Here is a 17072-nt window from a genome sequence, read left to right on the forward strand (position 1 = left end):
AACTAATTTTCCAAAGTGGTTAACAATACGCTTCCGCCAACACCAAGTTTTTGGCGTCATTGCGAGGGAAGCAACGGAGAAATTTTTTTATTTGCTTTATTCGGTTCTGTTTCATTATTTATTCTATTTTATTTTCGTTTGGTTATTTGATCTATAATCTTCTTTCAATTCTTCTCTTTGATTATGCAGGACGTAATAGCGAAAGGTGGGTACCGGAGCACTGTCGGACTGTGGAAGAAAAGATAAGAGAGGAGAAATTGGATTGCGTTTCAGGTGTAGTCGTCCTATTTTATTTTTTATTTTTTATTTTTTTATTTTCAAACTCTTTTTTCGGTAGAATAGTGATTTTTTAATTTTTAATTAATTTTTTTAGATCCAATTTATATATATATTTTTAGTATTATTTTTCTTTCATTTTGTTCCGACATCTATTTTTTTCTTTATTTTAATTTCTTGTTCAAATTTCTATTTCATTAGGTTTGTTTGTTTTTTATTTTCAGATAAAAGCATTTTTGTTGGTTTATTTTATTTTATTTTTTTATTGTCGGAAAATCTTTCTTTTTTTTTGTATTTTCGGTTTCATCTTTTGAGTAGCTAATTTTTTTCTTGTTAAAATTTATTTTGGTAGTTGTTAATTTATTTTTGAACAATTTTTTTTTCTGTTTGCAATAATAATTTGTTGCTTTATTTAGTTGCCCTTTTATTAGTTATTTAATTGAATAATTAATTGTTAAATAGCAAATTGTTCAAATTTTTGAATTTGAGTTTAAATTTCAAATCTGATTTTAAATTTAAATTTATTTCGAATCTGAATTTGAATATGAATTTTAATTTCAAATTTAAAATTTTGAATTTCAAAAAATTAAATAAAAATAAAAAAATAAAAATAAAAATAAAAATAAAAAAATAAATATAAATAAAAATAAAATTTTAATTAATATTTAAAAATTTTTGAATTTTCATTCCAACATTTAGGGTTTGATATTCTAGAGCATGTATCATATAGGTTTATTTAATTGCTGAAATTATTTTGTTAGTTGTGAATGTGTTAGGTTTTCTTTTTTTCTATTATTTTAATTGCCTCTTTTGCTTAGTTTATTATATTATTTTATGTTCAATTTCTGATTTGCATATTAGAAATAATTGTTCATGCATTGTAATTAGTTGCATTCATTTTGTTTGTTGTTTTTTTCCATTAATCCATCTAAGGGCAGTCCAACTTAAATAAGATAAGGTGGGTACTTCATCACCCTTCCTTGGCCCAAAAATCACCACCCTTCACATGCGGTTTAGCCTAAACCCTAATTTAAAATTTGGATAGCAAGTTCCTTTAAGGAGCCTTACATTTGGTTCAAAGTGTGCTGAATTTTAGGGAAGCTTGTAATTACTTTCCATATCCGGCGGTTGGTGTTTAAGGAAAGATTTTAAACAGCTAAGCCTAAGCGGGTATTGTGGTTACTTAATTAGGTCCTTGCAAGAGAAAGGGGAGCCTCCCACATCCCCACCTCTTACCTGACTAACCAAAGGAAGTGGTATAAATCAAAGTGAACCTAAAATGATTCACATTGGTTTAACAACTAGTTTAGGAAACCCTAGGTTAGCCCATAGGTCGTGTGTGTGAATTGCTTGCAATTTTTTAATTTTAACAATTCAAATTTTAATTTAAATTTCAAGAATTTAAGTTTCTAAATTTGAAATTAAATTTCAAATAAAAAATATAAATATAAATAAATATAAATAAATATAAATAAAAAAGAGAAAATCAAGAATTTAAAAATTCAAATTTGAGTTTAAATTGTAGAATTCAAATTTCAAAATCTAATTTTGAAATTAAAATTCAAAATTTAAATTTCAAATTTCAAAAAAGAAGAAAAAGGGGGGGTTAAAACAAAATAAGATAAAATGAATTCAATGGCCGAAGTTTATGGAATGGGAAACTACTTCCAACCTAAGCAACGGATAGATTGGAACCATGTGTCTCAACAACTAGATAGGATTAATTGGATGACCCAAAGACTTGATCAAGTCCTTGCATTTCGTCATCAGAGTGGCCCATACCCAACCTTGTCATCCAATCCAACTTGTTCCATCTGTGCAAGCCCGGCCCATCATGGTAACTAGTGCCCTGCGCCATGCCCATGTCAACCAATCATGCCAGACCGAGTACATGTGGCCAATGGATTTTTCTAACCCAATGCTAATCCATTCTTTTGCCCATATAATCATGGGTGGAAAAATCAGCCCAACTTCACGTATGGGGCCCAAACCCAAGAAACCCCAATGCCAGATGTGCACTCTCAATAGTCTGAAGCCTAGGCTTACTGGGAGTACAATGATAACCCTAGGACTCAACTAGCTCAACCATGTCAAACCTACACACAATCCCAACAACAGTATCATCCATCTAACTCCATGGCCCAACAATTTCAAATGCCACAAGTGCATAACCAATTCCAACAAATGTACCCTAGAAATCCACCAGCTCAATCTTATCAGGCCTACCCACAATCTCCTCAAACTAGTACAGGTGATGACCAATGGAGACATCACGGGAGTTCTCGAAATCACTAACCAGTCTAACCTACACGTGGTTTATGAGCCTCACCCCCAGAGCATCAATTCATGGAGTGAGCTAGCTAACAAATTCTTGTCAAAGTGGTTCACTCTACAAAGAAGTTGATAATGGCCGACCGATGAAACAAGGAAAAAGGGCTAGGAGAGGATCTTCTAGCCTATGTTATGAGATTCCAGAAGCTCACACATTCCGTTTTCGATGAGCATGCTACTAAGAAAAGCTTCGTCGAACAGTGTGTACAAGGTATGCATCCCACCTTCAAGATCAGCATTGAAAAAAAATTGAGGTTGAATCCTTCAATCAACTCTGGAGGTGTGCGGAAAGGACAACACGAACTATCAAGGACACCTCCCCATACAACAGGAAAGAGGCATATGCGGTCAATAGAAGACCCAGGAGCAGTGGAGGAGCTAGACAAGGGTCGTATCAACGAGACAATGCCCAATGGAAGATAAACACAGCACCACCTCCCCCTGTCCCTTGCACAAGGGAGGAGGTAATCATGATAATGAACAACTTAGTCGACGACAAGGTCATCAACCTACTGCCACCACCGATAGGTGTAAACCCAAAGAAGGATAAGCGTAATGCGAGATGGTGCAATTCCAACCAAGCACCACACCATGAACTAATGGGCTTGATGAGACTAAAAAGTACCATATTTTTATCCCCAAATATTCACTCCTTTTCATTATTTTAGCACTTAATTGAACTCATTACTCTTGTATTTCGATTTAAGGCAAACAAGAAGGCAATTGGAAGAAAACAAGGCAAATCGGATGATTTTGCACAATTTCGGCACCATTCAGTAATCTGCGCATAACTCTCAATTCTGGACTCCGATTTGGATAATTCAAGAGGCATCAGAAAGATAAAAGAAAGTACCACTACTTTTATGTTTTGGGTTTTGACAGATTCAGTGTGCATCGAAGACAAAACCGGGCCCGAAGTCAGAGCAAGTTCATAGCAAAGCCCATTTCACAGCTGAAGCCCAACTCGCAGAAGAGCCTTGTAGCAGCCCAACTCGAATTCAAGAGCCTAGAGTCCCAATTTCGAATGTAACCTCCAGAAAGAGAGTCTTATTATATTTAAATTTTGAATGTAGTCCTATAAAGATAAGAAGATTGGGTTAGATCACTAGATAAGAAATAGGATAGGATTAGTTCAAAACAGATCAGGACTTTCTAACTTGAGGTTAATCTCCTTGAAGGAATTGGAGAGAGCCCCTCCTCCTAAAGCTATATAAAGGGGGGGTGGACCAGCTTTAATCATCACTCAATCAATCCAACAATCCATCAATCAAGCATCAAGCAACTCAAGCTACCAAGAAGATCAGTTTAGCCTACTAAGAAGCAAAGCCTGGAGGGTTCAAAAATCATGAGCAATTAGCCTGGAGGTTCGATTGTGTCATCGTGAGGTTTTGTATTTAACTCAAGTTCTTGCTTTTTAATTCAAGTATTCATTGGTTCTTGTACATATTCTCAATGGATGTTAATGTTAATTAGTCTGACAAATTAATTAATGTTGATTTTCCTACTGCTATCCATAGTTCGGTGATCCGTAATTGTCACGAATAATGGTACAAGTAGCAATTAGGTTAATATATTTCTGGGTCAATTGTTCGTGACAGCCTTTGACCAATGTATTGACATGTTTTAACCTAAAGGGAATCAATGGGGCAAGATTCGATAATTGCAGCTATCTCAATCATTGGGGCAAGATTTTGATTTTATTGAGAAGTGCATTGAAGTGTTCACGGACAATTTTACTGTTTATGGTGATTCATTTGATGATTGCTTAAATAATTTAAGAAAAATTCTGAATCGATGTATTAAGACTAATCTTGTTTTGAATTATAAAAAATGCCACTTTATGGTAAAGGAAGGCATTGTGTTGGGACATGTTATCTCGGCTAGAGGAATAAAGGTTGATAAGGCCAAGTTGATTTAATTGTGAGCTTACCTTACCCTACAAATGTTAGGGAAGTTTATCGCAGGTTTATCAAAGACTTTTCAAAAGTCACCCAGCTATTGTCCAAATTGATTAAGAAGGATGTGCCTTTCGACTTTGGGGATGAGTGCAAGGAAGCATTTGACAAGCTCAAGAATCTATTGACAATTGCACCCATTATTCAACCACCTAACTGGAACTTGCCCTTTGAGATCATGATAGATGCAATCAACTATGTGGTAGGGGCTATTTTAGGTCAACGAATTGATGGGAGGAGCCATGTCATCTACTATGTTTCAAGAACGTTGAATGTTGCACAATGCAACTACACAACCACCGAAAAGGAGCTATTAGCAATTGTGTTTGTTTTAGATAAATTTCGATCATATTTGCTTGGCTCTAAAGTGATTGTATTTTCTGATCATGCAGCTTTGAAATACTCGCTAGCGAAAAAGGAGTCAAAACCGAGGCTAATAAGGTGGATACTCTTGTTCCAAGAGTTTGATTTGGAGATTAAGGATCGAATGGGAGCTGAAAACTCAATGGCGGATAATCAAATAGGTTGGTAAAAGATGAGGACTCCTCACCCATCTCTGAGTCGTTTCTTGATGAGCAACTATTTCATATAAAAGGTATGGTCCCTCGGTATGTTGATATTGTGAACTACTTGGTTACCGGAATTTTTCCTAATTACCTTAGCACGTCCATGAAGAATAAAATCAGGTATGAGGCAAAATATTATGTTTGGGATGAACCCTATCTATGGAAATTCTGCTCTGATCAAGTGATTAGGAGGTGTGTCCCTGAGAATGAGCATATGTCGATTTTAAGTTTCAGTCATAATTATGCTTGTAGTGGTCATTTTGGGCCAAAAAGAACTGCTCGAAAGGTCTTAGATAGTGGGCTATATTGGGCAACCCTATTTAGAGATGCATACTGTTTTGCAAAAATTATGAAAGATGCCAACAAACAGTTGCATTATCTCGCAGGAATGAGATGCCCCAAACCCCCATTCTTATCTGCGAAATCTTTAATGTTTGGGGTATTGATTTTATGGGACCCTTTCCTCCCTCTTGTGGTTTTGCTTACATACTTTTGGCAATTGACTATGTCTCAAAATGGGTGGAAGCAAAGGCCACCATGACTGATGATTCTAAGTGTGTTATAGGGTTTATAAAATCTAACATTTTTAGTAGGTTTGGCATTCCCTGAGCCATCATAAGTGATCAAGGGACCCACTTCTGCAATAGAGCCATCGAAGTCTTACTAAAAAAGTATGGGGTGCATCATCAAACCGCCATTGCTTATCACCCCCAGACAAACGACCAAGCTGAAGTTTCCAATAGAGAGGTCAAGTCCATTTTAGAGAAGACGGTGAATCTAGGAAGAAAGGGTTGGAGCCTACGTCTAGATGACGCACTTTGGGCATATCGAACAACATATAAAACACTAATAGGGATGTCCCCTTACAGGTTGATTTTTGGCAAATCTTGTCACTTGTCAGTCGAAATTGAGCATAGGGCCTATTGGGCAATCAAACGCTGCAATATGAACATGGAAGAAGCTGGCAAGGTAAGAAAACTCCAATTGCAAGAATTGGAAGAGTTGCGGTTAGAAGCATACGAGAATTCGAGAATCTACAAAGAGAAGATCAAATTGTTCCATGATAATTTGCTTTTGATAAAACAATTTATAATTGGACAAAAGGTTTATTATACAATTCTCGACTCCAACTCATGCCAAGTAAGTTGCGCTCTAGGTGGATGGGTCCATTTGTTGTTACTAATGTGTTTTCCTTATGGTGCAGTAGAGATCAAAAGTCTTGAGGCAAACAAGGTTTTTAAGGTGAATGGGCATCGATCAAAGTTGTTCCATGTGGATGCAAATGTCTCCTCTATGGTAGACATCTCATTGGACCTTCCTCATTATTCATCGAATTAAGGAAGAAAAGGAGGACGTCGAGCATAACGACGTTAAACAATTGCGCTTGTGGGAGGCAACCCATTGTGTCTGGTTATTTTTTTCAGTTATTGTTTTCAAATTTAGGAACATGGTCGTGTTTAGTAGTTGATTTCACATTTGAAGAATCTCGACAAGGCGTTCAGGGAAGTTTCCTTAAATCCTTCTTTCGTATGCATAATCATATACCTTGGGGACAATGTATACCTTAAGTGTGGGGGATTAGGGAAATGTGTGGGCTTCATCAAACCTATAGCACATCCTCAGTGGCTAGCCAATGTAGTCCTAGTGAAGAAGAAGAACGGACAAATGGGGTTAGCACATTCCCACCTTGCTCCTTAGCAATAGTACATCACCCTAATACTAATTCCACCTTATCGTAGATGTTGCGTCAACTTTAGGGACCTAAACAAGGCTTGCCCAAAAGACGAGTTCCCTCTACCCAACATGGAGGTGTTGATAAGCTCAACTATAGGATATGAACTGTTCTCCTTCCTAGATGCTTACAACGAGTATAATAAGATCTTCATGGATCCTACAAACGTACTTGATACAGCCCTCAGGACACCTATAGGGAACTTTTACTACAAGATAATGCCCTTCGGACAAAAGAACACAGATGCTACAAACCAAAGAGCGATGACTAGCGTCTTCCATGATATGATTCATAAGGAAATCGAGTGCTATGTGGATGACATAGTTGTCGAGGCAAGAAAGGAAGAGGATCACTTCGAGGTTTTGAGTAAAGTATTCACAAGATATAGAGAGTTCAAGCTGAGACTGAACCCATTAAAATGTGTGTTTGGGGTACAGTCGGAAAAGTTTTTAGGCTACTGGGTAGACCGAACGAGGATACACCCAGACGAAAGAAAAATTAAATCCATCCTAGATCTCCCAGTGCCGGTAAACGAATTCCAGTTAAAAACGTTCCTAGGGAAAGTTTCATACTTAAGAGGTTCATCCCCGGCCTCGTGTACGCAGCTCAGCCACTAATGGAGTTGGTCAAGAAATTTGTTGAATTCCAATGGACCCAGGAGCATCAAGAAACCTTTGAGCAGTTAAAAACAATACTGGCTAGGGCACCGATAATGTCACCGCCCAACGACGGGTGAGAATTCAGAATATACATCTCAATAGGAAAAAAGGCTATAGGATGCCTGTTAGCACAAGAAGATGATAGCAAAGTGGAACTCCCCATTTATTACGCTAGTAGAACCTTCAAACCAGCGAAGAAGAATTATTCCCACATGGAACAATAGTGCATGGCATTGGTTTTTGCTACACAAAAGTTTAGGCACTGCATCCTAGGGAAAAAGGTGAGCCTTATCGCTCGAAACGACCCAATCAAGTTCTTCATGGGTAGACATGCCCTTTCCAGTAGACTTGTCAAATGGATGATGCAGCTCAACGAGTATGCGATAGAGTATACGCAGCCTAGAGCCATCAAGTGTCAGGCAACGGCAGATCTATTGGCCACATTTCCATCGAACAATGACTTTTCTATATCGGATGAGGTTCCTAGAGAGACACCAATGGTCGCCCTAGCTGAAAGAAGAGAGTGGGTCCTAACCTTCGACAGGAGTAGCACAAGCACCTCGGCCGACGCTAGAGTAACCCTAACCTCACCTGACAAACAAACCTCAGCCTACTCTTTCAAACTTCAGTTCCCCTTCTCTCACAACATAGCAGAATATGAAACAGTGGTCCTTGGTCTGATCAAAGCAATAGAAGCTGGCACAAAGAAGATAGGTAATTGGTGATGCTAAACTGGTGATGGTACAGCTCGACGGAAGCACGATGGTGAAAGAACTAGCTATTCTACAATATAGGACCCTAATCCAAAAGCTAATCCACAACCTGGACATAGACTTCAAACATCAGAATAGAGCTAAAAACAAGTTTGCTAACGCATTAGCTACCTTTGGGTCCAAGATGCAAGCCTATACAGAGCCAATAGAGATCACTATCCAATCAGTCGACAAACAATCAATTTTTACCCTGAGAGATTGGGTAGAAGATGAGCACAAAATAGCAAAGGATGATTGGAGATACGAAATAATACAGAAGCTAAAGAACCAGACCATTGGGATATAAGACATCAAGTTAATAGCAAAGTTCCAACTGGTGAATGGGGTACTATACCATAGAGAATTAGGCGATGTAAGGACAAGATGCATAGGCAAATTGGAAGCCGAAGCAGTATTGAACGACATACACAAAGCCAGCTATGGAGATGTCACAATTACACTATTCCTTTAACTATAGAGGTTAGGGTATTATTGGCCTGCGATGAAGTGGGATTCTACCGAGGTACAAAGAGAATGTGATAAATGCATCCCATAGACAGATGGCAGAGAATGTTTAGCAATCTATGAAGAATACTAGAGGAGAATGTATATAGAATACCTACTGGAGCACACGTTGCCCATTGACATGACTTAGAGAAGGAAGCTACTGTCTAAGGTCAAGCGATTCTACCTCCAAGACGGAGTATTGTATAGGAAGTAGCACACAGGAAAACCATTGCGATGCATGGCTGGCGATGAGATCGATGGACTGCTGGAAGCAGCCCATAGTTCTGAACCTACAACTCATCAAGGGCAACTGGCAGTACACAATCACATCCTACACCTAGGGTTCTATTGGCCGACCATTATGGAAAATATGCAGTCGCATGTGTGCATATGTCACAAGTGCCAAATTCACAACAAAATAATACATAAGTCTACCAACAGCCTCCACCTAGTCATCACACCCTGGCCATTCCACACTTGGAGGGTAGACCTAATAGACAAAATACACCCACCTTCTAGAGGGTATTGTTTCATCATCGTAGCCACAGATTATTTCACTAAATGGGCAGAAGCCATACCCTTGCGTCGAATCTGTTAAGCCAACATAGCAAAATTTCTAAGACAAAACATAGTCTATAGATTCAGAGTACCGATTCGAATACTGATGGACAATAGCCTATCCATCAAAAACCAAGAAGTTTGTGACCTCCTAGGGCAGTACAGTGAAAGATTAGGAACATGCACAACATATTAACCTAGGTAAATGGTCAAGCAAAGGGACTCTACTAAGGATGTTGAGCAAAACAATGGCCGATAATCAAAAGTATTGGGTAGATTATCGATTAGAAAGCCTTTGGGCTTACCGCACATCTATTAAAAAGAGTACAAAGGCAACGCCCTACTCTTTAGTCTACGACCAAGAAGCAGTGCTTCCAGCAGAGATAAGAGCTACATCCGCTAGGACAGAATTCGTGATAAGTAAGAAGATTAGGCTAGAGGATTTAGATTCATTACTTGTAGACAAACTTGAGGTAGTCGACGAAGCTAAAGATGTAGCCTTGCAAAAGTAGAGCAAGTACAAACAAGCCCTAGCCAACAACTTCAATAGACACTTGAGACCCAAATATTTCAAAGAAGGGGATAAAGTACTGAAGATGGCTCTCAACGTCCGGCAGGGCAAGTCTACGGGAAAGTTCGCACCAACATGGGAGGGGTCATACTTAATAGAAGAAGCCCATAGTTAGGCAACTATGTATTAAAAAACTATGGACATGGGCGAAGAGGATGAAACCATAAATGATTACTAGTTAAAACCATGCTTTGATTAGCTCTATGTTTTTGTAATCACATAAATAAATGTACATGTTTTATGAATAAATCTATGATGTTTTACAGTACTCTTTAAAAGGTCACTCTTTTGATCCGCAATAAAGTTTATTTCCCTCCATAAAGAATTTTGATTGTGATGAAGTTGTTTTACTTCTTTACCCTTCAATTAAGATTACACGCATTTGTACACTATGAAAGTAGCAAAATGAATGGTATGCCACATACTTGCTTAAATATATATCTTGTTATGATTCTACAATCTATTCTACCATTGTCTCAAAGCCTCGACAAGCACGGGCACTCTATACCACATGCTCCATGCGAAGGCCTTGGCAACCCCGGGCACTCTATACCACATGCTCCATGTGAAGGCCCAAGCAATCCCAAGCGTAACTCAGAGCCCCGATAATCCCAGGCTCTCTATACCGCATGCTCCATGCGAAGGCCCTAGCAACCCCAGGTGCAGCTCAAAGCCCCGTCATCCCTGGGCACTCTATACTGCATGCTCAATGCAAAGGCCCTAGCAACCCCAGGTGCAGCTCAAAGCCCTAGCAACCCAGGGCACTCTATACCGCACGTTCCTTGCGAATGCCCCAGCAACCCCAGGTGCAACTCAAAGCCCCGGCAACCCCCGACACAAAGGAAGCCTTGGAAACCCAAGCACAGATAAATCCCTAGAAATACGAGGCACAAATAAAATCTTGGCAACCCCAAGCATATATAAGGCCCTGGCGGCCCCCAAACACAGATAAAGCCCTAGCGACCCTAGGCACAGATAAAACCCTAGTAATCCCATACATAGATAAAGCCCTGGCGACCCCCAGGCACCGATAAAGCCCTAGAAACCCTGAGGTACAAATAAAATCCCAACAATCTCTGACATAGGTCAAGCTCCGACACCTCAAGCGTAGACAAAGCCCTGCAAAACCAGGTGGGATACTGTTAGACAATTTTGTATGCCCTTAGCTTCAATCAAAATGATGTACTTTATGAGTTTATTGTAAATGAATAAAAGTGCATATTTGATTCATGCTCCCTTAGTATGTTTCTATGTAATACCCTTAAACTGGACACTTAATGAGATTCGTGTTGACGATGATGATGCCTCTGGGGTGTAGGGGGTGAGACTTTTGTTGAGTCTCAATCACCTGTTGTCCCCTGTGGGTGGTGCCTCTAGGGATGCTTCTTCTTGGCCCGAGGTGAACAATTCTGTGGTGCCTAAGGTGTCTACTGACTTGGGATGTCGCTTGGCAATGGGGACATGGAACGCGGAATTACTTTCCTCCCGAGGAGTAGTCATACCAGGAGGAGTTGGTCCTGATACGGTGGGAGTTGTTAGAATACTACGGAAATCACTACATCCCATTGTTGCACTTCCCATTAATAGATTCGGCTCTAGTTCAGGGCAAAGGCGTGTAGTACAACATTTCCAGCACGGTTGCCCAATTCGCATCAACTGCGATTCGTGCTGACTGGTTGCCGGAAGGAAGGCTGCATCCAGAGGTTGTAGGACTTGCGCTGAACAACATTGCCATGCTAATGAGTCATGTCATGGCCTACACAACAGAGGATTTACCTTGGACTGACTTCTCTTGCTGGCTGGAGGCCTATCAAGCTTTTTTGTCGATGGGTTTCTTCTTGGAACGGATCAAGAAGCGTGTCGTGGTATTAGCGCATGCCTTCTGGAAGGCGGGTCGGGACAAACCTTTGGTTGATTTGTTCCATTCTATGAGGATGTCCATGGGCGCCGAAGGATAGTTGAGGCGGGCATCGCCAGAGTTGTGGATAAGCTCAAGGGTCAGATCGAGGAATGTGCGTGGCAGGAGCGGATCCTTGATGATTACAAGATGGAGTTGGAAAGCGCTAGTCGCCCTCAATTCCTCGGCCAGACGCCTAAAGAAAGGTTTGTCTAGCACCCCCGGAGGATACTTGGAGAAGGGCACCAGTGATACAGTCACATATCAACAATCAGTCACAACAGCTCTAGCCATGGGTTAAATAGTAAACAAACAACAAAGAGCATAACCCGCAACTAGCACACCTTTTCCCCCAGTTTGGTGACCCCCGCGACATCCTCGTTGGGCCGCGCCTCATCGCAATCCACCCGCTTCAAAACAAAAGACTGTTAAATTGTTAGCCATCATGATAGGCAATAAGCATAACATTCCCAAGTAAACACAAGTGCTAAGTAATCACCAAACCCGCCTTGACAGAGGATTTGACCGGGACCCCGTCGTATGCTCTAGAGTAATCACTGGAACCTTCGTGTCTACACGAGCGCCATCATTCTCTGCAAATTGCAAAAATGAAAAGGAAAACAACATTAGCATAGTTTTTTAATACTACGTAAAAAGGAAAAGTAGAAACCAAATTAAGAGAAACTTTCTGAATCATCACCACTGGGACCTCGCTTGGGGCGAGGGGGAGCTTTCTTGTTCATTCATTCGTTGGAGAACTGAACGATTGCGCCCCCAGGAGAAGACATCGTAGCTGACACCTCTATCGGTCCGATAGCTGGTAAAATCCTGCCCACAAGAGCCGAGGTCGGAGACCCTTGGCCACCCTCACACGCTTGCGATGAGGCTGCAACTAAATTTTCTGGTGCCCCAACAGGTTGAAACGAGCGGGGCACCCTAACGGACCTAGCCCTCTTTACAAGAGGGGGAAGGCTACACTCCCCCTCATCAGCAACTAGTCGTTTCCCGTCACACCTGGCTGGCGGCCTCTTCGATGAACTGGGATGAAAAACAGTTGCACCTCCCCTTTGGCTAGCAGCGTGACCCTCAGGAGGAGCTAACGCATGACGAAGATGGGGTCTTGTCTACAGTAGCTCTTGGAACCACCCGAATAGTGCACAAAGATATGATAGATGGAAAGACTTGCACACCTGCACCCTCCCATAACTAGCCATGGAGAACCGCGAATATGTAGGGAAAGCGCGGTTGGGGCACCGCACCCAGAACACACCCTCATCACTGGATGTCAGAAACTGACCGCCCACGTCATCATAACCAAATTGTCGCAGCACTCAGTCTGGGCGATACATCGAAAGTTGTGCTTCACCTGACCGATCAAGATAGGCGAAGACGCCTGGCCAGGTAACCAGTTTAGCCACACCCGCAGTGGCGGTTTCCACGTCAATGGCGCATTGATTGTCACCCCCTCCAAAACGGGCACACCGACGCAAAATGGCATGGCATGGCACACCACCTGGGCGTATAGCCTCGAGATAAATCCGTTGAGGGAGGACAATTTCACGCTAATCTCATCCATTTTAAAATGCTTGTGCCTCTTGGTCCACTAACGCTTTATAGGATGGAACTTCCACAAGAAGCTCCTCACACAACCCCCTCAATTCCATAGGAATGAACTCGATATGCTGCAAATGCCGCGCAAACATGGCACCTCCAGCTGGCAGCGCCAATAAAGCTGCCACATCCTCGACTGTAATAGTGAATTCCCCGAATGCACCCACAAAAGTATGAGTGCGGAAACACCAATGACTGATAAGATGACTGACATACTTGACACCCTCCCAACCGGCAAGGTTTGTGAAGCAATCCACAAACCTGAGAAGCCTAGAATCCTGCAACGCATACAATAGAAAGGGTTCTCGCGAATATACTATGTCTAGGTGGCATAACTAGTAAGAGACTTTGTATTATCAATTCGGGGTTTCGGACATTTATATGACACAGACGCCTCAAAACGCTCATAGAGACACATCAACTCTGTGTCGATAATAACGTCAAAAGAGTTACCCTCACCCCTGGACACAGGCATGGGAGGCCAGAAACCCCGCCCACCATCAAATGCTAGGCCCACCTCCCTTTCCACTAGCATCTCAACAGTATTAACCTCCTTACAAAGTCGAAAAAAATGGAGTCTGGTCTATTCGAACGAACAGCCATGAGGAGGAAGAGATAGATACAGAACAAAGAGATAGAGAACGAAAGAAAGGAAAGGAAACAACTTTGGAGTACAAGGAACTTTAGGAAAACAACAACACTAGAGCCCTACAGAGATTAACAAAATGTAAAGGGAAAATTGAAGCAGTTCCCCCTCCCTTGATTTTAGAGTGATTCTACTCCTCCCATACGTACAGAACATCAAACAATGCCAGAGAAGATAAAGGGAAGCCCATACAGGACCTGACATGATGCTTAGAGAAAAAGCATCTGAGGGAATTTACCTAAAGTTCCTTAGAAAGGTGGGACCAGAATGGAGAATTAATTCAAAAGAGACACCATGTCAGTAACCGCCACACACGCGTATCGGATACGGAAGCAACCCCCCATGTGTGGCTGACTAGCATTCATTACGGAATCAGGAACAATGAGCCACGTGCTATAAAGGTTTAGATATTCCGAACACAAGGCAGTAAAAGCTGCTCAAATGGGTTTTATACTAACTAAAGCCATACCATCAAAAACTAACATGCGACCACCCTTGAAGATTGTTCTCTTAATTCCCATTCAACCACAACACCCCAATAAACAACCAAATCACCCAAAATCAACAAGAAATAGATAATGGAAAGCTGATCCAATGATCACAAAGAAAGGGGCTCTACCCCTTCCTTCCCCGCTAGAATAGCAATTCGAGAAGGACATATAGTGATACTAATGCCCATAGAAACTAGAAAGGCTGGTTCCAAGCGTTGTTGGTAATAACCCCCTACACCCATGTCCAGAAAGAGACAACAACGTCAGTACATCGGCCCATTGGAAGAAATGTTGCTCAAAGCACAATAAACGACAACGGGCAAGCGGTATCACATAGATATAACCGAATTCAAAAAGCTCTAAGGCCATTTGCAATCAGGTTTTAAAGATACCAAATAATATAATCAATACAAAAGACAATAGCAAAAAGTATAACATTTCATTCAAATCAGCTAAAATGATTACAAAAATTCATATGCACATTTCACAAAGTGCCCTACTCATCTCTCATCAACACTATATTTTGAAGCAGAGGCCTTCGAGCCTCAAACGCCTTCAGCTCTCCCACCTCTACTTCGTATTTTGCCACCAATTCGCATTGAGGACTGCACTCCGCCATAAACCAACGGTGATTCTCCAAGACTAGCCTTCTAGAATACAAGTGCTAGTTGGACAACACGTTCTTCAAAACGCCCGATGCGAAAACCGATAGCCAAAAAACATAGGTCTTCAACCGTTACTCGAAGATGAACCATGACAACAGATTGAAAGGGAGATTCATAATATTGAACATCATCATCGCAAGCGTATTCAGCGTATTCAATGGAAGGTAGTTCAAAGGGAGGCAACCAGCCACCTTGAATAATAGCTACTACAAATTTTGCCATAGATTTGGTCACCATGTATCTGTCGTGTGAACAAACACCCCAGACGAGAACGTCGTCCACAGCCTCATACCCCAAAGGGGACACATTATTCGCATCACAATATTTCACGAGCAACCCACGGACTAGTGCAAGTTCCAAATTATTTGCTACACTTTTAAGTGATGACCCTGCCAAAGATGACGCCATGGAACCAACGTTCTAGCTAATGTCCATCATGTGCGGGACATCAGGAACCCTAGCCTCTCTTTGTGCATTGTGCTGATCAAGGGCCATCACCGAATGTAAAGTATAGAAAAATATGGCAAACATAGTAGGATGTCAAGAGTGAGTAGGCAACAAGTAAACCAACAAGGCACACCAAACCTTTTAAAGCACAACTCACTTCACATATCGATAGCTACAATCTGATAGTGAGGAAGCCAAATAGACGTGCTCAGACGAATCGTTGTGAAAAGCAATCAAAAATAACTTATAGGTCCACTCTCCAAAAAATGGGACATAGCGACGCATTCATTTGGATATATTGACGCATGCATCATCTTCATTTAAACACTAAACACCCAAACAACACATGCGGCATTCATCACACTAGGATAAACAAATTAATGATCATAGCCGTAGCATGGTCATCACCCAATGCCTGTTCAAATGCTCATTAATAACAAATGATAACAACAGCCATGTCATCCGTCATCAATCAATACCATGCAGCAAAACAACCACCTACTGCTAACAAGCAACACCCATAATATAGTTCTTACTGCCTTTTGCTAATTTCCTTCTTGTTAACAGTCATGGGGTTGGAACACATAATTAGTGTGCGACATTAACTACTGCCAGAAAGCAAATCACCAAAAGACAGGGGGTGCTAAGCCATAGATTATAATGAACTATCAAACATGAACACAAGGTACACGGGATTTACATAAAGATGTAAGGCATGAAAAACTCCAAATCCAACGCACACAGGCAAATTTATCACAAAATCTGAAGATGAAAAGACAGTGTGTTTATCGATAAGCTTCCACTTACTGATAAGTAAGGGAGCTAAGTAGCGCTCACTTAGACCCTCGGAGAACATCAAACATCAAGATTAACACCACAAAGCACTCGCGAGTAGCTAACAACCAACCCCCACGCTGTGATAAACTCATAGCACACTAGCATCCCTGCAATGAACCCGAAATACGTATGCAGTAATCGTGATAAACCCACAGTTCACCGAGTAAAGTCAATGTTAGAACCCAAAGAAACCACAACCGAACTCATCCACGAGTACCATGCCCTCAAGAATGTGCAATGAAACTACACCTGCTAAGGCGTGTGATGAACCCACAGCCCATGAACGCGCTCGTGGCAACGGGTCAGTGGGACCCAAGCCGAGCCCATGGCGATAGACCGTCAGAGAACATCAAACATCAAGATTAACACCACAAAGCACATGTAAGCAGCTCACAAGCAACCCCCACATTGCGATGAACTCGCATCACACTAGCATCCCTGCGATGAACCCAAAATATGTATCGCAGTAATCATGATAAACCCATGGTTCACCGAGTAAAGTCAGTGTTAGAACCCAAAGAAATCATAGCCGAACCCATCCGAGAATACTGAGCTCTCAAGAATGTGCAAT

At 41.2% G+C, this 17072-nt stretch overlaps 1 protein-coding gene across 2 annotated transcripts; it reads right to left on the bottom strand.

Moving 5' to 3' along the window:
- Positions 1-10288: 10288 nt before the first annotated feature.
- LOC148871576 (uncharacterized) lies at positions 10289-13026 on the bottom strand. Of its 2 annotated transcripts, none has more exons than XR_016107940.1 (4): positions 12505-13026; positions 12304-12397; positions 12149-12229; positions 10289-11026 (listed from the first exon to the last, which is right to left on the bottom strand). XR_016107940.1 is itself a non-coding variant. In XM_088972902.1 (4 exons), the coding sequence occupies exons 1-4, from the start codon at positions 12545-12547 to the stop codon at positions 10891-10893; spliced, it is 339 nt and encodes a 112-aa protein (XP_088829028.1). In that variant the 5' UTR covers positions 12548-13008; the 3' UTR covers positions 10289-10890. The 2 variants fall into 2 exon arrangements, 1 of the variants encoding a protein (XP_088829028.1); XM_088972902.1 differs by having other exon boundaries at positions 12149-12214; positions 12505-13008.
- Positions 13027-17072: the final 4046 nt, after the last annotated feature.

Source organism: Nelumbo lutea, chromosome 2 (genome assembly GCF_056320005.1).
Source record: "Nelumbo lutea isolate HS-2025 chromosome 2, American lotus-T2T, whole genome shotgun sequence".
Classification (NCBI taxonomy): domain Eukaryota; kingdom Viridiplantae; phylum Streptophyta; class Magnoliopsida; order Proteales; family Nelumbonaceae; genus Nelumbo; species Nelumbo lutea.

What these genes read in the sequence shown, in the direction of transcription:
- LOC148871576 (XM_088972902.1), bottom strand. Translation starts at nt 12,547, where the DNA reads ATGAACAAGAAAGCTCCCCCTCGCCCCAAGCGAGGTCCCAGTG. An exon ending in CCCCAAGCGAGGTCCCAGTG is followed by an intron (nt 12,398 to 12,504) that starts GTGATGATTCAG and finishes TGCAATTTGCAG; the next exon opens with AGAATGATGGCGCTCGTGTA. An exon ending in CCTCTGTCAAGGCGGGTTTG is followed by an intron (nt 12,215 to 12,303) that starts GTGATTACTTAG and finishes TTTGTTTTGAAG; the next exon opens with CGGGTGGATTGCGATGAGGC.